At 35.1% G+C, this 25184-nt stretch overlaps 1 protein-coding gene across 6 annotated transcripts in view; it reads right to left on the bottom strand.

Annotated features, from left to right (window-relative positions):
• DGKB (diacylglycerol kinase beta) overlaps positions 1-25184 on the bottom strand; it is a 712573-nt gene that overhangs the window by 487806 nt on the left and 199583 nt on the right. For all 6 annotated transcript variants that reach the window (XM_075558344.1, XM_075558345.1, XM_075558348.1 and 3 more), the window contains 3 exons: positions 18345-18461; positions 5875-5948; positions 2746-2820 (listed from right to left, as the gene is read on the bottom strand). In XM_075558344.1, the coding sequence (XP_075414459.1) occupies positions 2746-2820; positions 5875-5948; positions 18345-18461 (266 nt within the window). The remainder of the gene's footprint in view (positions 1-2745; positions 2821-5874; positions 5949-18344; positions 18462-25184) is intronic.

The raw sequence follows: 25184 nt of genomic DNA, 5'->3' as shown, positions 1-25184 counted from the left end.
CAATATTTCTCAAATAAGACATTAATTGGTGGTATAACTTTAAACAAGTTGCCACCCTAGGATCATTCAATTTACATGACTTTCCTTATTTTTATGTAAAATATCATTAATTAGAATCATATTTATAATTAATCATTTTCTGCTTACATTTATGTTACTGCAGCCAAGTAGAGAAAGAAATAGAAAGTAAATTCCCAAGATGTTTCTGTAAATCCAAACTTGAAGTTGGAGACAGTAACCGGGTGAGACTTAGTATACTCAACATTTTAGGGGCAGTTGAATGACTTTTAAATCATTTTTAATATTAAGTTAAGCTGTATGGTATTTCACATTATATTTTTAGAATAATAGAGATATTGGGCAATCCATGATGCATGATGGTAGAAACCAGTTGTTTTTGCCTAGCTGTTATCAGTTCCTTGATGCTCAGGTTATAGTAACCTCACTTGCCTCTCAGGAAACAAACCATGTGAATACTCACTCATGGCAGAATCAGTAAATGTGTGAAATAGGAACAAGAAGGACTGATTACATGATTCTTTCTTGGGTAAAAAAATGCATGCACTAAATGTAGGTAGAATTAATTTTTTCCAGGAGCTTCCCAGGAAATTTCATTTTTTTTAAGTTACTATTTCCTCCTTGTGCCTGACTAGTGATTTCTTTCCGAAATATAGTTCTTCTGTAAAAAATATCATATTGCCTTAATAAACTTCATTTTGGATAGTTAGCCAATTTCTATTTCTTATAGAGGAGTAAATCTAATTGATCAGATCATGCAAATAAAAATGGGAATAATATGTTTTCTCTTAACACACAGGCCAAAAATAAAAATAATTAAAGGTATATAGTTTAAAACAGGTTCAAAGAATATTCCAATGTTTTTGTATAGTAATACTGAAAAATTGGATAAATTTAAAAATTAAAATGTACTCAATAAAGCAATTTTACTTATATCAACATGCTCTATAGTAATATCTGATTATTCTTTAAAATAAATAGACAAATTGAGTTATCGATTTTAAGATAATTATTTTTCATAAATTTAATGCTACATGTAATCAAATGGCAAACAATGAGATAGTAAACAATACATAGACAATTTTCAGCTCTTAAAATAATGAAAATTATTTGACATGCACTGAAATGATCAACAATGGACATCATATTTTTAGTTTATAAAACTTCAGAGCAGTCTTATTTATATAAGAATATTTTAATAAACTACAATTTTTGTTTAAAATCTGTCTGTCTTTCCATGCATTTATATTTATCCAGTGTGTGTGAATATGTGTGTTTAATAACACATTAGGTTATATATAAGTTATTTGTAAAGCTAAGCCTTCCTTGGGAGGTTATTCAAACAATTCATAATGAAAAATCTCTGTGAAATGGTAATGCCTAGTAGTAGGGTGTACTACTGTTTTCCTAAAAAAAATACTAATTTTTTTTGCTGATCTTTTGAAAAGGCACATACTATTTTCTAATATACTAATATAGACATAAGGATAATATTCAATTGCCATGAAATGTAAAATTTAATACATTTTTAAAGGGCAGTAAAAAGGAAATGTAAAAAAGTGGTATATTTCATATGATCATAGTATATTTTTACACATTTTAAAATGGTCATGTGTTATTGATTTTTAATATTAGTCCAAATCATATTGATACTGTTTTAGATTTATTGCTTATTGATTATATGCCATGCAGGACAAAATTATATGTTTCAGAAGGATCATCTCATTTTACCTTCACAACCTTTCCCAAGAGGTAGGTACTATTTTCCTTATTTTACCATAGGAAAATGAAAATAAAATAAATTATTCAGCTTGCAATTAGCAGAAGACAAAAATGGCACTGCAAAAAGACCACAGTTAGTTAACGAGGCCACAGGAAGGAGGTCTAGTTGCTCTGTGGGTTTGGAGCCCCGGTGGAGTCGTGTTATAGGTTGGACTGCTAACCCCAAGGTCAGCAGTTGGAACCCACCCACCAGCCTTCTGCTCCTGCAAGACAGTCTCAGAAACACACAGAGGCAGTTCCACCATGTCCTATCGGCTCACTGTGAGTCAGAAGTGGCTCCGTGGCAGTGAGTAAGTAGCTCTGTGTGCAGGGGATGGTTTATGCAGACACAGCTAGTGGTTCAAAGTCACCAAACACTGTGGGCAAAATGAGGTTGTCTGCTTCCACACAGATTCAGTCTCTACAAAGGCTGGCTATGGATGGATGGCAGGAAGCATGGGCTTTTTGATAAAATCGCATATTTGTGACTTACTACAAGTATACAGTTTATTTTGAAATGGTTATTTTACTTCACTACATCTTATCTATTGATATTTAGGTATATTTCTTCAAAGGTGTAAACTTATTAGAAATATGCTTATTTCATAAACACTGAATGAAGATATAATCTTAAGATTCCAATTTGTAGTTAAATAGCTTTTTATTATACTGCAGCTATTCCGTATTCCATAGTTGACAATCCAAAGATAGTTTTTCAAATAAATATAGATGTTAAACCACCAATCTATTGCATGTGTATGATTATTCCTCCATGACAATTAGAAGGTAAGAACATTTGGCTGAAATATGTGATTAGTTACTAAAAATGGTATCTGCATTGGTTTTTATTACGTAATTGCTATTACTGTCCCCTGATCTGTTCAGTTACATTATTTCTATGTATAATATGGTATTATTTAAGCACATCCAACAAGTTAACAGCAAGTCTGTTACAGCTGGACTTACCCTGGCATTGGCCCGTTTGCAGCAAGACTGTACACCTGACGAGGATTCAGCAGATACTGGAATTTTCTATATATTCTATGAATGTACAAATAAGAAAGAAAAGATCTTTTAAATGAATAAAAGTCCCTTTAAAGTTATAAAAATATACTTCATAACTTTTTGTTAATCACAATAAAATTACAAAAGCTTGACAGTAACATAATTTTTATAAAGCGGGAAGGAGAGGTGTTAATGGTCATTATAAAGATAATGTAGCTGACAAATTTGAAATAATGATGCTTGCATACTTAATAAGCATTTGTGTTTAGAATCTCTTCTGCATCTCTTTTGAAATTATTTAGCTATCTAAATTTGAGTATTTAAATACTGTTCATTATATGCTTCAAAATAAGTATAAAATATATGAGAATAAAGTTGTTCAAATATCTTCTCTTAACTGATCATTGTGAAGGAGTATATGGGTTTGTGTCAATCTAATAGAGACAAACTAAAAGTATGCACTGTGTATGTGCATGCCTGTGAGCTAAAAACATGGCTATATTAAGTCTAATTATTTTACATAAACAATCACCTTAAGCAGTCAGATCCAAAAATTTAACAATGGGAGCGCATTAAATAATCATTGTTTTCCTGAAAGAATTCAGTTTGAATAACAAATGGAACTAAACATTTTAATGCACATATATCCCCATAAATGAGACGTTTGAAAGCTACATTAGAAGTGTAGGTATATACAGAAAGTCTCAACATTTTCATGGAAAAATGTCATTAAAAGATAATGGAATTTTCTTTCTTTAAAAAAATACTTTTATTGGGGGCTCTTATATCTCTTATCATAATCAACACATTCATCCATTGTGTGAAGCACATTTGTACATATGTTGCCATCATCATTTTCAAAGCACTTTGTTTCTACTTGAGCCCTTGATATCAGCTCCTCACTTTCCCCCCTCCCTCCATGCTCCCTCATGAAACCTTGATAAGTTATAGATTCTTATTGTCATATTTTACATAGTCCTCGGTCTCCCTTCACCCACTTTTCTGTTGCTTGGCCCCCTGGGACGGGTTTATATGCTGATCCTTGTGATCAATTCCCCCTTCCTGCCCCCACCTTCCCTGGTACCCTCCTGGTATCTCTATTCTCATTGTTGGCCCTGAGGGGTTGGTTTATTTATCTGGGATTCCCTTTGTTGTGGGCTCTTATCTGTAGCAGTTTGCATTTCTGGTCTAATCCGATTTGAAAGGGAGCATTGTGGTCATGATAGTGGGGAGAAGGAAGCATTAAAGAACTAGAGGAAAGTTGTGTGTTTCATTGGTGCTATACTGCACCCGGACTAACAAACTATACCACAGCTACTGTTTTCTCTAAAGACTTCTCAGTCGTCATTGACAATTCTTTCTTCCTTTGAATTTTAATAGCAATTAAATGTTGCATGGAAATATGTTTGTTTATGTGCCTGCCTCTGGTCTCACTGGGGGTTTCTGTCTTTATCTAGTATATATTAGAGTTTGAATGTGCTTGTCACTATTTGAATAAATGGTACATGAACACATTCACAACTGTAACCCGGCATGGAAAGTTTTGCATGCTTATAGAATTCTGTGACAATTGGCTAGCTATATAACCTATCCCGGTCAAGAAAAATCAAAATATTTTTAAAAGAACAGCGGAGTACCCCTGTTTCGCAAAGGCCCTCCCTATGTGTATAGAAAACTTTATTTTTGCACTCATAGTAACCAAACCCAACCTTTGCCTTCTAATTAATTCCAAGTCTTAGTGACCCTAGAGGACAGAGTAGAATTGTCATTCATAGCACATCTTCTTTAAAACTAAAAATAGCAAACCTAGTAGCATGTAGTCTCTTCTGTCTCATAGTGATTATATACAGTGTATTCCAAACTGGAAATCTCTATGGGAACAGCAGCCTCCACTGTCTCACTCAGACTGGCTGGTGTGTTTCATCCAGTCAATCCATGGAGAGAACTCTAGAGCGCTGTTTCCTCATGGTGGTACTGCCACCTGCGGGTGGGTGGGGGCCACACTGGGACTATCCAGGGAGTTGCAAAGTCAGAGCACTACACTTATCCTGGGTTCTAAGCAATCAAGCAAAAAAAAAAAATTTAATTGCTGGGGATGCACTGAGTAAAAAAAAATTAATGGATGGTAGGCCAAAGAAGTTTGGGAATTTTTGCTATACAGGGCCAGTCATGTCAGAATTGACTTGATGGTGGTGGGTGGGACCTTCGGGTGAATAGTCCAATGCGTTCTTCAGGGAGCAGTTAGAAAGAAAGAAAGAAAGAAAGAAAGAAAGAAAGAAAGAAAGAAAGAAAGAAAGAAAGAAAGAAAGAAAGAAAGAAAGAGAAAGTAAGAAAGAATAAAGAACAAGCACCTCCTTTAGAAGAAGCACATAGAGAAACCTTGGTGGCATAGCAGTTATGAGATGGGCTGTTGATCTTAGGGTAACCAGTTCAAAACCACCAGCAACCCTGTGAAAATAAAGAGGCTTTCTACTCCCATAAATAGCTACAGTCTCGAAACTCACAAGAGCAGTAGTGGGTTTTTTGTATGTAGTTGTTTTTGTATTTTTTTGCGGGGGGAGGGTTAGAGGCAAGAGATCTAGATGCAGCTTATGTTAATAAACACGTTTCATATTTTAATATTTTGTTTAATAAAGGTTTATATTATTTTGTAGCTATAGTTTGACTTAATCCAGTATTTTTTCTAGAAGGTACATAGAATTTATTTCCCAGAATTGAATTATGATTTGACTGAAGTCACCTTATTGACTTTACGAGATCCAAATTTCATGGATCAGGATTCATAGAGCCATGACATGGACAAAACTCTTTGTGAGGGGCTTAGTTGATAGAGGGTGTAGAGAGAATGGCAATACAGATAATGGTGATGGTAAAAAGCTATGCACAAATATTTACAAAAGTCAATATGTATTGAAATATGAACCATGCAAATAAGGAGAAATTGTATTAATGCAGGAATGCAGAGGCTAGTTGCATCTATGTATCATGAAATTAGTGAGATTTCATGGTTACAAACTGTCTATGTAAGAAATTTTCTTAATCTTTATACACATGCATGACCGAAAATAAATATCATTCTTATAAACATACCTTTCTCCTTGTTTCCCGCCACTTTTGGGGTTCACAAAGACTAGAAGTGGATGCGTGCCAGGAATGGGAGTGATCTAGGTGAAAAGCAGATGTTTTAGACAAATTATTCAGTACTTTGTTTATAAAGAGGTCCCTTTGTTGTTTCTGTCACTAAATAACACTCTCTAATGCAGAGAATAGTCCATGGAACCCTAGGCTTTGACTATAAATATAATATTACCTCTGCCCACAGGAGCAGCCCCTCTGAAAAGAGGGAGGGCTTAGCCTACCTCTAGGGCACAGAGCAGTCACGTAAAAGGGTGAACACCGTTGGCAATAGCCATGAGATGGGAATCAAAAGGGACAGCTTGTAGGACGGAAAGTACCATTCATTTACACAAATAAGAGAGTGTTAGGTTTTCACCCGAGTTGTGTCCTGCCTAAATTTCCCCCAAGATATTTTCATAAGCACACTATGCTAATTTTTACATGTTGTGTGAATATATATCTATATATATAGATATATATTCACACATATGTATGGCAGCAAATGGAGGTTAAAATGAATGGAAAAATGGAAGTTGTCAAAACACAGATTTCTGATATAGGAGACTCTTCCCTGACACCTTCAGGACCTGTGTTAGCTCCATCTTCCCACACAGTCATAAACTTCAAACCTGAAGTATTGATGCTGCTTTGGGAGTTCCCTGTCCATGAACAGCAGCCCGTGACACAGTCGTCACAGCTTTGCTAACAAGAACTGTGCCGGCACTGATCCCCCACGGATTTCTCTCCTACTCCCCGGCTCTGAAACAAGACGGACAAGGGCTCTGTCCTAATGCATCTTATTTTTGAGTGGGATAAACAATGAAAATAAATAAAATGATTAATAATGAAGCATACAATTAAGAAAAACAATGCTTCAGGCAAAGTTATGGCATGTAATGTTGGGAGATAGAATTGATTTAGTCAGAATGGGAAAGGGGAGATCTTGGAATGTATCTAAATTTAATATTAAGATGTACAATTTTTAAATAAAAATGCTTCCACTCAATACCTTGCTCTATAATTCCCATCTGAATAAATTTTGAGAAAGATAATGAAAATATTTTAATAACTAAAATATACAGTTAATGGAACTCTTTAAATATTAAGTTAAAAAGTTTTAGATCAATCGACTTTCAAAAAGTAAATTCAAAGTATCTTTACTGCAATGTTATTTCTCCCCTAGAAAGAGCTGTTAATATTTAATAAGACAATTAAAAACAATTATTTCACCATACAATTTCCTTCCTTCCTGTTTGTTTAAACAAAATTACATAAAATATTCTACCAATACATCTTTCTCCTTTTGCTAAACTAATTGACATTTTCCTAATGAGTGTGAGCACCAAGAAAATGTTAAAAAAATCTTCACATTTGGCAAATAAGAAAGTAAGATATTCTTAATTTCTCTACTCTGATTTGAGTAGCTCTTTTCATAATTTATTAATGTGCCTGCCTGTGTTACTTTCTTTTCAAAAGAGACTAATAGGTTCTAGTTCTTTGTCACTCATTCAACTGAGAGCGGTGCTGGATTTTCGCTGCTTTGCACCAGCTCAGCAGAACTGAGATATCATGTTTTGGGTTTTTTTTGCTGAGTTCATTGAACCTGTTGTTAAAATGGCACTTAGTCAGGGTTCTTCTATCAGGGGACATCTCAAATTTACGTTCGTTGCTCTTTTTTTCAATGTTCCTCTGTTCAACAGCACTATTCTGATGTCATGTTGAAATAACAAACTACATTTGGTGTAGCAGTTTTAATATGTAAAATGGTCATGGGGGCAGCAAACTGATTGCTAAATTGTTTGAATCCCACCACTTTTGGGCCATAACTGGGTCTATAGTGAATACCTGGTCCTTTTCTTCTGAACATCCACGCTAAGTTCATTATACATGATACATGTATAGTACACAATATACATCAAATGTGGAGCCCATTGTCCTACTGGCTTCAACACTCACTCCTCGCCCTAAATATTAAATCAAGGAACATCAGAAAGCACCGTGTCTAAAAATTAGTGTTCAATTTTATTTCTCAACCCATGACAAATCAGACTTCCTGAAGTGTGTACACCCAAAAATAATGCTAGCAGATGTATAAGTTAGCATATTTTTGCACTTAAGTGAATTGTTACTAAGTTTCAAATAGAGATGTGACTCTCAAGGTAAATACAGGTGGGCGAGGACAGCACTGACTCTGAATCCAATCGTTCCTCAGGAGGATGTTCCCTTCCCTCTGCACATGCACCAGTCGGTGTAGAAGTACAGAAGGTACACAAGGCAGCAATATTTGGAAGCAGTTTGGAAATATGTTTGGAATGCCTTTCAAAGATATTTATTCATTATGATAACTAAACACTGCATTAAAATTATCAACTAAAAGTCAATACCATCTTATAGAATAATTAGGCCCCAAGAAACTGTTTGGTCCTTTGTTCATTATTGTGAATTGGTGGGGGTAGGGTTGGGTGGGGAGGGCGAATCTAGAGCAAATCTGTTTTCCGGACACAATCCATACATACTTTGTTTCATGTCATCAGACGCAATTCCTTCAATGGAATAGCATTCTTTCCACTGCCTCCCTGCGTTCCCTGTTTCTGTCTATGCTTCTCTCCTGTCCGTTCTGGTCTTTGGAGCTTTGCTTTTGGGAAGTGCTGGCTTTCTGTTGCTGGTGGTTTATCAAGTTCTCTGAGCACAAAGATACTTCAAACCTGGAACAGACACCCTCCCCTCTACCTCCCACCTGAGATCGCCTTTAGCCAAACAATAGACAGTAAAGTGAACAATGACACTTTTAAAGAATGCACCTGTAAATGATATTTTTAAATGAGTTTAAATATTCTTTGTTGTTGAGAATATACACAACTGAGCATGCACCAAGCGAATAATTTCTACTTGAACAATTCAGTGCCTCTAATTACATTCTTCAAGTTGTGCAATCAATTTCACCATCCTTTTTAGAATTGTTTCTCCCTCATTAACATAAATGTGGCACCTTAACTTTCCAACGAATCATTGGAATTACTATTGTCTATGTGATTCCATACAGATAGTTCTTACAAGAGAGCAGTACTCCGGACAGACTTTTTCTAAGTAAGCTAAACTCTATTGTGTGACATTAAAAACCATTGGTAAATAGTTTTGGTTTGTTCCAGGTTTCAGCTTTAAAGAGTGTCTCAGGACAATCATTTCAGGGGCTCATCACTCCAGGATGTCTGCTTCCCATGAAAGTTGGAAATTCTGTTCTGTTTTTTCAGCCTTTTTTGAAAAAAAAAATGGTATTAGTAGTTGAGTACTAAACGGTTTATTTTGTCTCCACAGCAAAGGAGGCAGTTGCTCATTGGAGATATTTCACCACATACTATATTTCTTCTTTTCATTTCTGAATCTTCTTTTTCCTCCGCTGCTCAAGTGAAAGAAGACTAACTGTATCGCCATGACCACTTGGGAGCTTCTCAGACACCAGGAATTACACAACCAAGCAGGAGATCGAACAGAAACCCTCAAGCAGATATTAGGTTAATTAACTGGATGTCCCATGAAATTATGTTCCTTAGCCTCAAAAACACCCCAAAAAGTAAACACCATAGGGAATAAAGCTGCATTTGGTATTAAACAAATTATCTCCTAGGGATAGATTGTAGTGTGTAGAGTATCTCAGAATAAAGTACACACACACAAACTACCTATAATTTGATGGGTGGACAGATGAAAAATACATCAAATTAATTATAAGCATATAAAGGAAAATAGTAAAATGCACATTTATTAAATGATGATACATTAGACATTTTAAAAAGAGAAAAGCCAATATAGAAATACAGTAATAAAAATGAACTATTAACCTTTTCATTCACGCATCTATTTATCATAAATCATGTTTATTAAATGAATACAGATAAGTCACTTGTAACCTTACATGTTGATTTGAATATTTCCTGGCACCGTCCAACCGTAACCCTTTAATAAGTATGACAATCGGTAAAATGTCTGACCGCATGCCAACCACATTTTGGGGTGAAATGAGATGTGATTAAACTACAGCTTCTTCAAGATAATGGTGTTAAGGAAACATTTAATGGTGTCACAACAGAAATGTCACATTCCAGGCAAATTTGGCACCTGTTTTCACTGCTCAAAGGACTCTAAAATCCTGTTACCTTTTGCTCATATAAAAAGAAGACCAATCCGGTAAAGTAAGTTTGTATGGTGAGTGGAATGCCAGTACTCGACCGCATCATTCCTGGACATAATCAGACTTCAATGCAGAATGTTGAGAACATTTTGCCCGGAGATCAAACCAAACATTGGAATCGAACCCAATGCATGTGCTTTTGGTAAACAAAAGCAGTTTGTGTTTCAGTCTCTTGGCGTTTGCTGACGTTGGTAGTACCGTTGTTTAAACATTTTGCAGTTGTGTTCCAAAAGTCTTAGTATAATTTTCTTAGTTTTTGTGGCTTTTTGTACTGTTTTAAGATAAAAATCATGAATCCTCAGAAAGAGGTTTTTTGTTTTTTTTAACAGAATCATCATGATAAGGAACTGGTTAAACGTGTTATCGACATTGTTGAAGATAATTTAGTAAGCTCTTTTAAAAAACATTTTAGGAAACACCAACAGCAGACCGACCACATTAGACAATTTTGTTGTTGTTGTTTTTTTTTTAAGAGAAAGCCAGCCAGGTCCTAATGACAAAAGGCAAAGACGGGAAAAACTCCTGAAAAGCAGCTACCAGTTGATTTTATGGAAGGGGATTACCCTTCCAAACAATGACTCTTTCTCCATTCCTCCTCTCCACATCCGTGTCCACAGATCCAGATCCTCATCCATCTTAAGGTATGGGTCATATTGTACTTGTTAAAAACTTAATTTCTGTTTTTTTTGTGTTTCTTATTTAAATTACATTATTTAACTCTGAATTTATTTAACTTGAAATTTCTAGGTCATGTTTTGTATAAAAAGGCAAGGTCAGTTTAAAAACTTTCTGGTCAAGATGGATTAATCCATCATCGGTTATTTCCTATGGGAAAATTGATTTGGAACTCAACTGCATAGTGTCTCGACCAACCTTCTAAAACAGGTTAACGCTGAGGTGCAGAGGGCTACTGTATCATCAGATTTGAAAGCAAAGACTTGCATACTAAACAGCTATTTTCAAGTTTTCGAAGTTAAGAACTAAAAACTACTGTTTTCAATAACAGTCTTGAATAGGATGTAACACGTTAATGGGAGAAACTGCTACTCGGTTCACCATCCCCCTTCTTCAGTGTGTAAATTCTGGACACAGGGTCACTTTGAAAGTCGGCCTCCTCACATCTTAGAAATTGCTGCTGCTGGAAGAATTATATATATATCCTTTGCTTCTGAAGAGTATAAGGGACTTGCAACTTCTGTTTTTTTTTATCATGTAAGAAGATAAATCAATATTTTAAGTAGGGGGGAAAGTGTCAATATTTTAATTGAGGAAATATAATTGGCAGATAAAATGGGAATCCAAGGTATTCTCCTTAAAAAGAAGATGAGGAGGCCCCATCTACACGGTCTCTTGCTTTCAGCATAGACTTGAGCATCTAGGAGGGTCAGCATGGGGTCAGCAGTCACCTAGCACTATGGTGTGACTCAGAAGCAGCCATAGCTACAGAATGGAAAACAAGAACCCAAATCCTGATGAAAATGTAAAATTGTCCTACTACCTTTGATGGTACTATTTTTGGAAATAACTTTCATGAGAGAAAAATGATTGACTTATTCAAAATTGTTATTCTTTTTGTTTATGTCTTTTCCCTGTTATGCACTATAGAACCCAATAATTATACAAAACCAAGATGCAGACAGACACAGAATTCAATACAGGTGGAAACAGTCACAACCACTTTATTCTTTTTCAAAACTGTGGCTATCTCTAGTCACCCTATGGAAAGCAATTAATAACGTGAATATTAAAACCCTTGCATAGTCTCTACAATGTATTCTACATTGCAATAGGTGATGTGCATTGGTGAACATGGGGATAAAAAATTTCAGTCCAGGTTTTTGTAAAATAATCTAAGATTTTATATATATTTGTATTTAAGTACTATATACATGTGCATATATTATTGGAAATGATATTTCAGCTAATTATTTGAATTTATTTGCATCCAGACCCTTGTCAGAATGACTTTTGTCTCCTACACATAATACAGTATTGAGCATTAATTTGTATTCTAAAGCAAAACAAATATACTAATAGAAGGGCTATATCTTAGGCTGGGTTCTCTAGAGAAGCCAGATCAATCCTTTTTTCCTGACTCACATAGCTTCAGCGGCTGATGAATCCAAAATGGCAGGTGAAATGGGAGATTTCTGCCTGCAGAGATATATAAATCTACAATTGGCAAGCTAAATGGCTTCTGATGACTCCCAGGAATTGGTAGGCAATATAGCAGGCCATTGACTTAAGTACAAAGAACCGGCCGTCAGCTGGCAACCCAAATGGAGAATTCAGAGCCAGCAAAAAGCAAACAAGCGTTTCCACATTTTTCACATACATGGGTAATGGGCAACATAGTGAAGGAAGCTTTCTGCCAATTGATTGGCTGCTTGTAGCAAATCTCCTCATGGAAGTGATATGATTTTATTTGAAATTCACCATGGGGACTACTATGCTTCAACTGTAAAGCCACAGAGCATCTTGGCCCTGCCACGTTGATATTCAACCTTACCTATCGCAGAATATAATAAAATATAAACATTTTATTATTCTTGTTCCTGAAACTCAGTAAATTGTCAATAATTTAGCGAGATATAACACTGTCATTCTGAACATTAGTCTATTGCCATCTGACTCGGTGACACTGGGCTTAGTTTGGGCAATGAAGGAATCACATGGTGCCCCTGACATATATGTCGCCTTGGCTGGATCATTCCATTAATCTCCACTTTGAGATCTGCTTAATTATTTTATATGTTGTTGTCTTAGGACGTATAGTGCGCTAGCTAATGAGCTGCTAATGACAAGGAAATGACTTGTGTCTCAGTGGGAAAAAAGATGAAATTATTTATTCCTGTAAAAATTTAATTCCTAGAGGGTAAGTATCAGAATTCTGGTAGCATAGTGGTTATACATTGGCCTTATATTAGAAAAGTTTACAATATGAAACCACTGATACCTCACTGGGAGAGAGACAGAGTTTTCTACTCCTGTAAAGATTTACCGTCTGAGTTATAGGGTCTCTAAGAGTTAGCATTGACTCAATGGCAGTGAGTGAAGATCACTATGAGTTAGACGTGACTTAATAGCAGTGAATATTATATTAATAGGGCATAATTGGAGGCAGTGATGTTAATGAGGCAAGATTCAAACTACAGGCTTAGATGCCCTGAAATCAAATTTCTAGTCTCACAAACAATGGAAATTACATTTGTTTTATAAAGCATCTACTTGCTGTATTTCTGTACTAGACAACTTAATAGTAGCACTAGTTAACTAAGGCATTGACCTAAATTATTATAATCTTTTGTTATACATTTTATGTGGATAAATTGAAAAATACTAAGATATATATGTATATTTATTTTAGTTTAAAACTCTTTATTCTGGGAAGTCCATATTTATGAAGGCTTTTAGATAATATACAACATTAATAATTGAGTTCCTAATTGAATCATGAAAGAACTCTGAAGTTGTTCTCAGTACCCCATCATTCCACTAGTGGGCATGAGTTATCTTAAGGACTTTATATCTCAAAGGAGATTTTAAATATTTGGGGATAAGGTAATTCATTATGACATTTTTAAATGAAAGGGAAGAAAGTGGTCATGAAGATTTTATAGTTGTTATGATACTTAAAAATTAAAAGAATATTTAAATTACATGTGATGGGTGCTATAGAAAGAGGCAATATGTACTGGGTTATCTTCTACACTGAATATAATTAATTATGCAACATATTATTTACTCACAAAAGGAGGAGAATTAATATAGTGATCATGAAATGCACATCTGCCCTCAATTTGGAATCTACTTGATATATTCCTTTGGACATCTAAATGCAGTTCAAACTTATCAGATATTACTTTCCAAGCTCTGTTTATCCAAAATATTTTCCATCTAGCATAATTACAGCTCCACTATTTCTGTTCTCTGGGACAAATATCTTAGAGATTTCTCCGACTTCTCTAATTTATACAAGCTCTATAGCCAAGTGACCAGTCTAGCCTACTGTTTTTCTCCCTTAATATAGAAAGAATGGCATAACATCACTTAATTTCCACTGCTCCGTTCTAGAACAAGTCTTTAATCCGTGACCTGGAGTCTTTTAAAATGTAAGTAAAATCATGTCAATTCCTCTGCTTAAAATCTTAGCACATCTGAATATTAACCAGAGTCAAATTCCTTATGAAGTACTTCAAATGGCTCACATCCTCTGACCCCATAGATTTCTAAGGTAATCTCCAATGATTTCCACCTATTTACCCCACTTCAAAACCTGCGGATATACTTGATGCTAGATTTGATAGTCATGATCTTGCCTTAAAACCGCCTATATCCCAACAAGGCATAGCCTTTACCTATTTTACCTCAAATATAATCTTAATGATGCCTAAATGACACATAACTCTCCAGCCCTAACATGTATTATCTTGCTTAAGTTGTTTCATACCATGTACTTCGACTACATCATGTATATGGGGTCACAGGCTCAATTATAAAGTTGTTGCAATATTCAAAATATAAAGTAATAGTTCTAAACTTTGAGAAGGAAGTTAGAATAACTATGAAGCATTAGATATGAATGGCTCAGTAGATGTGAAGGTCTAAAATAAACAAGTTACAAACATAAGTGCATCAGACACATAAATATCTAATAATATACACAGGTGTATATAGGTGTGTATATGTATTTGTTTATATGTAGGGCTTATAGTTTTGATGAACATCAAATAAATATATCATATATGAAATTATGTTGATGGGAGACACTGGTTAAATCTTAGATATTTACGTGAAAAGGATTGTATTTTGCCTTCTGTTTAGAGTATTATCAAATATTCTTGTTGGGAAATTTTCCTCTATAATTAAAGATAGAGTAGTTTCAGTATAACAGAGTCTAAACAATCATCCCATTTACTACACTCTTGTTTATATGTGGCATAGTAACTTTTTTATATCTCTTGAATATTAAGAAATTGCAGTTGCAATTACTTTTGATCTTAGGGAGTGAGTGTAAATGTACGGTATGGGCGATGACAAAGATAGAGTACCTAACCACCTCTATTTGAAGTCCCATGGGACTCGGGTTAATTAATGAGACTCATCCTAAGGTTATACATGATCTATTACTTCCTCTAATTAGAAATAATAATCCTGATCATTATGCTGGTTAGCTGGAAAGAACTAAGATGAATGTGCTTAACTATGATTAATAGTCTTCTTTAAGCAGTGTGGATCTCTTTTGTCACCAAGTTCTATGCACACTGGGCTGCAACTCCATGCTTTTCCATGATATATATTTTAAAGCTCACAGATAAAAGTTAATATTCTGTAAAATAAAGTTAATAATCTGGAAATATCTTTTTAACCTCTCTGGATAAAACACAACCATTTTATTATGTTAAAACCTATTTTTCACAAAAAAATAGTATTTTTTTCCATTTTATATGAAATAGCTAATTATGCAAGAGAGCTACTATTTTATATTTGCATTCCAGTCTTATTATGTGAAACAGACTTAATTCCAATTAAGTCCAATATTTAATACTTCAATAATATATGATTCACAGGATGATTTAAGATTTACTTATTTAAATAGTATTTGTTAAGACTCATATCCACCTTTTGCCTATTGAAAACCATGTCCTTTATAACTCAAAATAATATATAAAAATGTATAATTTGGATAACGAGGTAAAATACACTTACAAGGAATATTAATCATCTCTAGTGTTTAGTTTGACTAATTTATCTGTAATAAGGTCTACTGTTACAGGTCTAATTTTAATTGGAAAGTAACTAAATCTTCATTGCTCCCTCAGTGACTTGAGAACACCGCACGTGCCCTGGGCAAGTTCTGATGTCTGAGTGAGATCTGGGGTTGCATCCAAATGTAAGAAACTGTGACCAGAGAAGTGATCATTACAGTGCAGATATGACTGTTACCAAAATGCTTATAGTCATAGAAAAGATCATTTTTATCTGGACATTCACAGCAAAACAAGATGGTCAGAGATTTTCCGGTTGTGCACCCATTAAAAACTGTTAACAAGGTAAGCAGGGGGGAAGCATCTAGACTGAGAACTAGATGGCTCACTTCCAAACCTTGGCTTTACTATCAATAGTCCTGTCTTAAGAACTGATCCTAAATTTGAGTAACCATTTGCTCATGTTACAGAGAATGATAAAAATTGTATGCATCTCATAAGGTAGAATTAAACAAGATAAAATATAGAGAGCATTAGAATATCATATGTAATTAGACTAGAGTTTAGGAGATATTACTCAATGAAGGATGTTAGAATTTCATGATGTGACACATGTATCTAATCTACATAAAATATATATAGCTTTTTAAAGTTAGGTTTATCAGGCATAAAGTACATTGCAGAAACCCAAAGTAATTAAATATTTTATCTAATCCATACATGATGTAGTTGATCCATTAAATGTATAAATGTTGATTAGTCACACAGGATAAAACAGAGGATAACAAAGAGTGAATATATTTTTTATTTCAAAACTGCGGTTAGAGTTCCGATTTGTTGAGAGTCAGTAGAATTGCTCAAGGGATAGTATGACTCCCAATATGCTTAGCTCCTGTATTAATTTTTGATAATGAACTTTCATACACTTTACCCTGTGCAATAATTTCATTCTACATAATTTCCTTTTTATATTGGAATCGAATAAGTTATAAACCTATTCTCTCCAAAATGAGTTTATTATATGAAAAGTAAGTGACAACATAGTTAGCAGCTCTCATATGATTAAATTTTCAGTAAGATAATTAAAAACATGAAGATGCTAGCATTTATTTAGACCTTGTATTTGTCCAGGTAGACTAGAGAAACAAATCCAGGGAAACTCATGTATGTTTAAGAAAGAGCTTTATATACAAGAGCAATTGAATATTAAGAAAACATCCCAGCACCGTCCAGATCAAGTCCATAAGACTGATATTAGCCCATATGTCCTATACCAATGTATAAATTCATCTTCAGACTCACAAAACACATGCAATGAAGCCTAATACAAGAAGACCGCAGGCCAGTGGGTAGAAAGCCTTGTGGATCCATTGGCAGGAGAGGCATCTCCGCGCTGGCAGGGGTCTCCATGTGAATCCTTCTGTTCCAGGGGTCTAACGTAGCTCCATGTGTCTTTTGAGAAGGAATGTCTCACAGGGAGTGAGAGTATCTTGCCTCCAGTGAGCTATTTATCTCCTTAGCAGCTCCAAATGAGGTCATCAAGCTGTGACCTGATTGACCGCTAAATTCTACCCCTTCACTATTAAGTCTCAAATTGACAACAGATTATGTAACTACCACAGAGATCTACTTGATGCTACACTTACACATTAGGGAATAAAAATTACATACTCAATAGTATCATAGGTAAAATACTTAATGAATAAGAAAATGTAAAATGATGTATATCTCTGTGTATTGATTTTTCCCAGAGTATATGGATCTTGGAACATATTCTTAGGGAAAGAGGTTGGCAATAGAAAAAGGACAATATAGACAGAAAAGTAAAAGTAAACTCCAGAATTTTATACATTAACCTAAGTGAACTTCATTGACTGCTTTTTTGTTGGAGTGAGAAGTCAATGTAAACAAAATTCACACTATAAAAGTTCTTAAAAGATAGATGGGAAAAAAGTCCGGATGTGAGAGACCAAAGGAATGAGTTTTTTTTATTTGTATTTAAATCCTAAAATTGGTTTTTAATTACCTGTGCTTACATAAACTAGAAATATCTTTGGAGCTTCAATTTTGCATAAAATTTTGGAAGATATGGATAAAACAAAATACTATTTATATTGATTATTTTTAAAAAATACATAACTAGGCTTTCTTTTATTCTTTTTAAGATATTTTTTGCATACATAATGATTTTTATAAATTATAACCTTATTAAAATCTATAATCTAAATGAGTATGTACATATGCATTTAATACGTTTTAATATTTTTCAATAAATTTGAAAACATTGAGATTGACAAAAGACCTCTTAGCAGTTTGAGTTGAAATAGAGATAACATCATAAATAACTAATGTAGGTAGAATGTCACTCTGCCAATCAACTATAAGACTGACATCTTGATAAATTAATAAAGATATATATTTTTAACCTTCTACTGAGCTAATCTACACATTAAATACTTGTGTTAATAACTGGCGATAAGCCCCTCTAAGAGCAGAAATGTGACAAAATATGAAAGCTGTTAAAACGTATAGTTTAATAATCATACCTGCAGGCCTTGGCCATCCACAGTCACAGAATTGGCTCTCTGCATCTTGCTCTTGTCCGTGACCTTGTTGGGTGGCTGGGAACCACTTTTTTCCTTTTTCACTGTTGCTTGTCTGTCCTGTAAGGAAAGGAGAGCTTGTTACTAAAATGTGGGCTTGTCTTATTTCTTCAACATTTTACAAAGACCACATTTCCATGACCTGAGTCCAATTTCTCTATTTGAAGTTTTTAGTTAACAACAGCTGGGAGAAAGATGAGGCTGTCCAATCCCATTAAACTGTACAGTCTCAAAAGCCCCAAGGATCAATTCTACACTGCCTTATTGGATTAGTATGAGTCGAAACTGACTTCATTATAGTGTGTTAAATGAATAATAGGAGTGTTGATCCTTTTAACCCATCTACTTGGTTAATTATATAGAATCAGAATATTGGTTAAGGAAATAATGTGGGGAAAACCTAATTGCATTATCCGTATGTGCCCAATTGTAAGTCTTTATTAAAGTTATTGAATGATTGTTTACAATTGATTATATTCACAAAGAACAGTATGGATAGATAGTGGCAGATTATGATTTACAAAATTAACTACCAGCTACTACAAAGTATCGTTATAAATACAAGTGCAATGTTGAACATGAGTACTAATTGCCTGGTAGATTTTTATGCTACTTTTTCTATCCTGGATGACACTTACCTTAAAATTTAAAATACAACCCTTATAACTCCTCCATTTTACCTAAAATGGGAAAATTTCTTTTTGGAGTTTTCGCTTCTTGCTTCTCTTTCCTTTCTGCTAATTCTTTCTTCAGCCCAATCCAGCCAAATTTTATAACCATTACTCTCCCATGTCACTTTTTATTGAAATCACCAGACTTCTAATTGCTTCACCTACTCATGTTCCCAAATTTACAGTAGCATTTGACAGAACTGATCTGTTTTTCCCTTTTAAGCCCTTGTCTCTCTTCCTTTCCAGGAAAACTCCTTCCTTCAGCTTATTTTTACCTTATTATAATCATACCTAACTGATCAATATGCATCCAACTTTGTCTCCCTACACTCCTGGAAATGCATTAAGTGGTTTCCATCTCACTCAACCCAAAACACAAAATCCAAATCCTTTTCAAGATGTACAAAACCAAAAACTACTGACATAGAGTTGATTCTGATGAATGATTAACCTGGTGACTTGTCCTCTGGTCGCATCAGTCACCACATGCATGGCCTTCACTCTATTCCAATGACATCAATCTCCTTGTTGTTCCTGGATCCCCACAACTCTACGCTATATCAAAGTGGGTTCAACCACCCTATACTCGTACCACACAATTTCTTCAGCTCCCTGATAAAATATTAGAGAAGTTACTCTACCTTCATTAGCTTCATATTATTGATTTTCATCTGTAGCATTATTTGTTTCAGTTGTTAACTAAGATCTCTATGCCTGTAGTGTTCTCTCTTAATTTCTTTACCACTGTCTCATTCACTAACATAAACTCACTGCTCTATCTCCTAGCCTAGATTAATGCCTAACTGATATGATATCAATGAATGAATCCTTACGGTATAAGAGTTATTTACACATACAAACTACTTATTGCTCTATAATATTGAGAAGGATTCAGGAGCCGATTTAGACTCAAGGGGGAGGAAAATATCCTTACTGATTAGCAGCATCTACCATGGGTACTTCATGGAGAGTGGATTGGCTGCTACATATTTCCTATTACTGATCCAGAGACACATTCCGATAAATAAAGGATCCCTGAAGACTTGGTGGGTTACACCGGAGGAGGCTACCTGTAAGGTCAGCAGATAAAGTTGGGGCTTTTTATTCCTGCAAAGATTTACCGTCTCAGAAATCTACGAGGGCAGTTATGCCCTGTTGTATTGGAATGCTATGGGTTAGAATTGACTTAATGGCAGGGAGTTGTGTGTGAGTGTGATTGTGAGTGTGTGCATATGACACACACACGTATCATCCTGACGGTACAGGGGTTAAGTGCTCTGCTTCTAACCAATAGTTTGATGACTTGAGCCACCAGCCACCTCGAGATGAAAGATTTGCAAATTGACTTCAGTGTTGTCTCTGTTATAGGGTCCCCAAGAATGACTTCAGCGTTGTCTCTGTTATAGGGTCCCCAAGAAGCATAATTAACCCGATGCACACATAGGTCATATGTGTTCTTTGTGAGGTGTATTTTTAGTTTTTGTTTTTATTTAATGATAGTTTTAACAAACTTTAAAAATATACCTCCTTTTTAAATTTGTCAAGGCTAGAAAGCTACTCTTTATAAAATAAATGTTCATCAAACTCTACCTTACAATTTCATGATGCAAAAACACTATGTATTTTGTGTGAATGAAAATATAATAGGACTCTACAAATTCAAATTCTCTGGAAAATTATATACTTTCATAAGGCATAATGTCTGATAAAATGTTGATATTTTAAAATAAAGTTATTTTCCTCAAATGGAAATAACATTTTTGACTGATAATTAAACAGTAATATGCATTAAATGAGTTAATTATACCATGAGGCTTGGAACCAGTCAACGTAAGTTGTATCTTTCTGTGCAACTTATGTAATCCTTGTCCTTAGGGACCTTGCTTTTGGTAACTTGGATGCAGTAAAACCTACTTGTTAGAGTTGTGTAAGGTTTAACACGGTGTATGCGAAATTCTGAACACTGTGCCTGTGTTAGAATGCATGCAAACTAGATTTTATAATTATGAAAAATGTAAAATAGGTGGAGTTTTCCATTTGAATTGTAATTGATATTATAATTATGCAGAGTTTATTATATTCCCAAATGTGTATAGAACTCGCTAGTTAAGCATACATTTAAATGAGTAAAATCAATGTTTACATTTGAAAATGCTTAGTTTATTTCAGGGATCTCTCAGAGCCCAAAATGGTTAAATCCTGGACAATAAATTAAATAACTTGGCTTTTCAAATCTACCCAGGGTCTCTCAGCTTTGGAAGGCCAACAGCATGGAAACCTTACTGAGTACTTCTACGCAGCACACGTGAGGTTGGCATGACTTTCCTAGGGGCCTGTGGATGTTGGCATGATGACATGACTTAAAACCAGCTAACAACAAGAGCTTATGTGGAGAGTTCTAAAACACTGTTGGTAAGTATGGGGAAATTGACTAATTAATTAATATTAGAAGAACTAGATAAAATTCAATATATTCACATTGAAATTCCACATTTAATATGATGCAATTATATATTTAATGCTATAAATTTAAGATATCTAGCTTTGTGTCTATATACTGATATCTATGATCTATGACAAGGGTGTCAAACTCAATTAAAATGAGAGCCATTTGGTGCCACAGGCAAGATTCATACGGACCACATCACATTTAAAAATTTTGTTAAGTTTATATTTTGAAGTGAGGATTCAGGAATATGGATAGGATAATTAAACACTGTATAATTGCTTGTATTTAAACATTTATTTTATTTAATGTACTTATAAAACTAAAATTATTCTTTTTTACCCAAAAATTGTCAGTGCTTTCCTCCTACTAGTTTTCACTTAAGTTTTATGTTGTGATCAGAAAATATAGCAAAGTAACTAATAAAAAATACAAACTGGTATTTTACTTTGTATTCTTTTTTTTAAACAATTTATTAGAGGCTCATACAACTCTTATCACAGTCCATACATATACATACATCAATTGTATAAAGCACATCTGTATATTCTTTGCCCTAATCCTTCTTCTTTTTTTTTCTCCTCTTTTCTTTTTTGACATTTTATTAGGGACTCATACAACTCTTATCACAATCCATACATATACATACATCAATTGTATAAAGCACATCCATATATTCCCTGCCCAATCATTCTCAAAGCATTTGCTCTCCACTTAAGCCCTTTGCATCAGGTCCTCTTTTTTTTCCCCCTCCCTCCCCGCTACCCCCTTCCTCATGTGCCCTTGGTAATTTTTACATCGTTATTTTGTCATATCTTGCCCTATCCGGAGTCTCCCTTCCCCCCCTTCTCTGCCGTCCCTCTCCCAGGGAGGAGGTCACATGTGGATCCTTGTAATCAGTTCCCCCTTTCCAACCCACTCACCCTCCGCTCTCCCAGCATCGCCACTCACACCCCTGGTCCTGAAGGTATCATGCACTCTGGATTCCTTGTGCCTCCAGCTCCCATATGCACCAGTGTACAACCTCTGCCCTATGCAGCTCTGCAAGGTAGAATTCGGATCATGGTAGTTGGGGTGTGATAAGAGTTGTATGAGCCTCCAATAAATTGTTTTTTTTAAAAAAGAATACAAAGTAAAATACCATAATGAAGTGTACAAGGAAAACCAAAAAGAAGAACAAACTTTCTATCTCTTAAATGGAAAGATAGATTGACGTCATGCAGAAGCGATGTACTCCAACATAGCCGTGGCTAGGATGGTGCAGGTCCAGGTGGTGTTGGATTCTGTTGGACCTTGGCTCGCTAGGGGTTGGATCTGACTTGGTGGCTCCTAACAGAAACACCTTGAGGCTCAAGTAGAAAATGTTTGGGAAATTATGATGGCAACATATGTACAAATATGCTTGATACAACTGATGCATGGAATGTTATAAGAGCTGTAAGACCCCCACCCCCAATAAAATGATTTAAGACAAAGGAAAAAAAACACAAACTGTTGGACAGCTGACAAACATGATGCACAATCATAACAGCTTCCCTTTAAAAATGTTAACCAGCGCTGCTGCTCGGTATGATTCCTAACAGCACAACCCAGAGTGCTCTTCCTAACCTGTTCGCTGTTGGGATCTGTTTGCATTACCTGACACTGCGCGTGCAGACATATCGCTTCCAAACGTAGCCAGAACGGAGTCAGCGCGTGTATGCACATCCACAGGCCCCCAGGAAAGGCACTGGGCCACATGCATACTAGTCTTCGGTCGTTAAAGGGTTAATGAGGGAATTGTGTGTACATTATCGGTTCGATTCCCTAAGCGTTATTTTCTTCATAATAACTTTTTCTATTATCATTTTATTTCAGAGCATCGCGGGCCACAGAATAATTATCTCGAGGCCGCAAGTGGCATGCGCGCTGACAGTGTGACACCCTGATCTGTTATATGTAAAAGCCAATTTTACCTGTCATTTAGCTAGGTTATAGTAATGCTTTTGGTTAGAAATTACACCCAATCCTTACTTTCAATGTGGTTACACGCCACATGTTTCTGAGTAAGCTGGGGAGTGTACCCATAGAGTGCTTTAAAATAAGAAAATACAACAATCATGGTGTTCATTTTTAACATTCAAAGTTGTTTTTCCTTGAGTATGTTCTGTTCTGGAGTAGAGGTGACTTGTGGGGCAGCCAAATGCGAGCTCCACAGTGGAGCCACTAACTAGCCCCTCTGAGAAGAAAGGTATGTCCAGCAGTTCTAGTCTGACCCACAGAGTGGACATGAGTCATCATTGACTCAAGGGCACTGTTTTGGGTTAACATCATTGAAAAGCGGGTATATAGCACAGTCGTAAGTTTTTTTTCATTATCAGGCTATATTATCTATTACTAAAATTAAAAATACATGTTGAAATACTTCTGTGCCATGACAAATAAATTATCTTAGTATTTGAAGGAACATGCCTAGAAGAATTGGTGGAATTAGCCAAAAGGGAAATTTTAAAACTAGGCAATATGTAACCATTGCATAGCTTCCAGCGCTTGCTTTTAATTGTACTCCTTGGTTTTATGTTTATTTTAGCATTTCAGATGTTTCTCTGAGATATCTCTATATTTTATTTAAGCATCAAAACAGGGACATTGGACACTATTCCTATTTCTTCTGGGAAAAAACTTTCCTTCTGTCTTTTCAGAGAGTGGAGGAAAGGGCAAATGAGTACACTCTGGAAAAATCAGTTGTCCACAATAATTTCCCTAACTTACGATATATTAAGGTGAAATAACCCTAAGTGGCAGAGCTCTATTATGTCTAGGAGACTTAATCCAAATACTAAAGTTATTAAAAAGTTTTAAGAATGAGCCTGCCAAATATATTTTGAATCATTATATACTATAAACAGCATTCCCTGGTAAGAGGAGCCCTTGTTCCGACTTCATCTTCAGTCTTCTCTTAAGATTTTTAGGCCCTATAGCGCAAAATATGGGAGTTTGTCATAGTTAGGGTAAATTTCTTTTAGCCAGCTAAATCAGTCTAGAAATAAAAAGACTCAGAAAACTATTGCTTTAATCAATAGAAATTATCCAAACACTGAAAAGAGTTACTTTCACAAAGCCTGAAAGATTATAGAATATGTAACTACAAAATATAAAACAGTTATTGATATTTAAGCATTTTCAAATATCAGCCATTTGTGTTTGCCATGCAGAGATTTTAAATATGGAATTCAGGGTTTTATGATTCGTACACTACACAAGGAACACAAAAGGATTTAACTGGGAATATATTGTATTAGAATTCCAAAGGAATAATCATCATAATAAGTGGAGAAGAAAAGCCAAGCAGACCATCCACAGAAAACAGAAAGATGAAATAAATGAAATAAACCGACCTCTCTTTAAATAGGTGCTCTAAAAAGAAACGTATTTCTACATCATGCTGATTCTCAGAGGTAGAGTATTTGTATATTGCTGCAAACCTGGTTTCACAAAAGAGACGTTTACTACAATGGGGAGGCCTGTTGTTATTGACCACTTGAAAACTACAAGCAGCAAGCCATGATTGCCTCAAGATCAGGATTTTCTTGTTTTTGTCCAATCTCAGCTTGAGAGCCAGGCAACAGCAGAGCATCCAAACAGAGACAAAGGCAATGCTTTGCTGCCTACAGCATCCTTCACTGG

The sequence above is a fragment of the Tenrec ecaudatus genome, chromosome 9 (assembly GCF_050624435.1).
Source record: "Tenrec ecaudatus isolate mTenEca1 chromosome 9, mTenEca1.hap1, whole genome shotgun sequence".
Classification (NCBI taxonomy): domain Eukaryota; kingdom Metazoa; phylum Chordata; class Mammalia; order Afrosoricida; family Tenrecidae; genus Tenrec; species Tenrec ecaudatus.
Note: the sequence above shows the minus strand (reverse complement) of the source record. Positions and strands in the feature narration are given on the sequence as shown.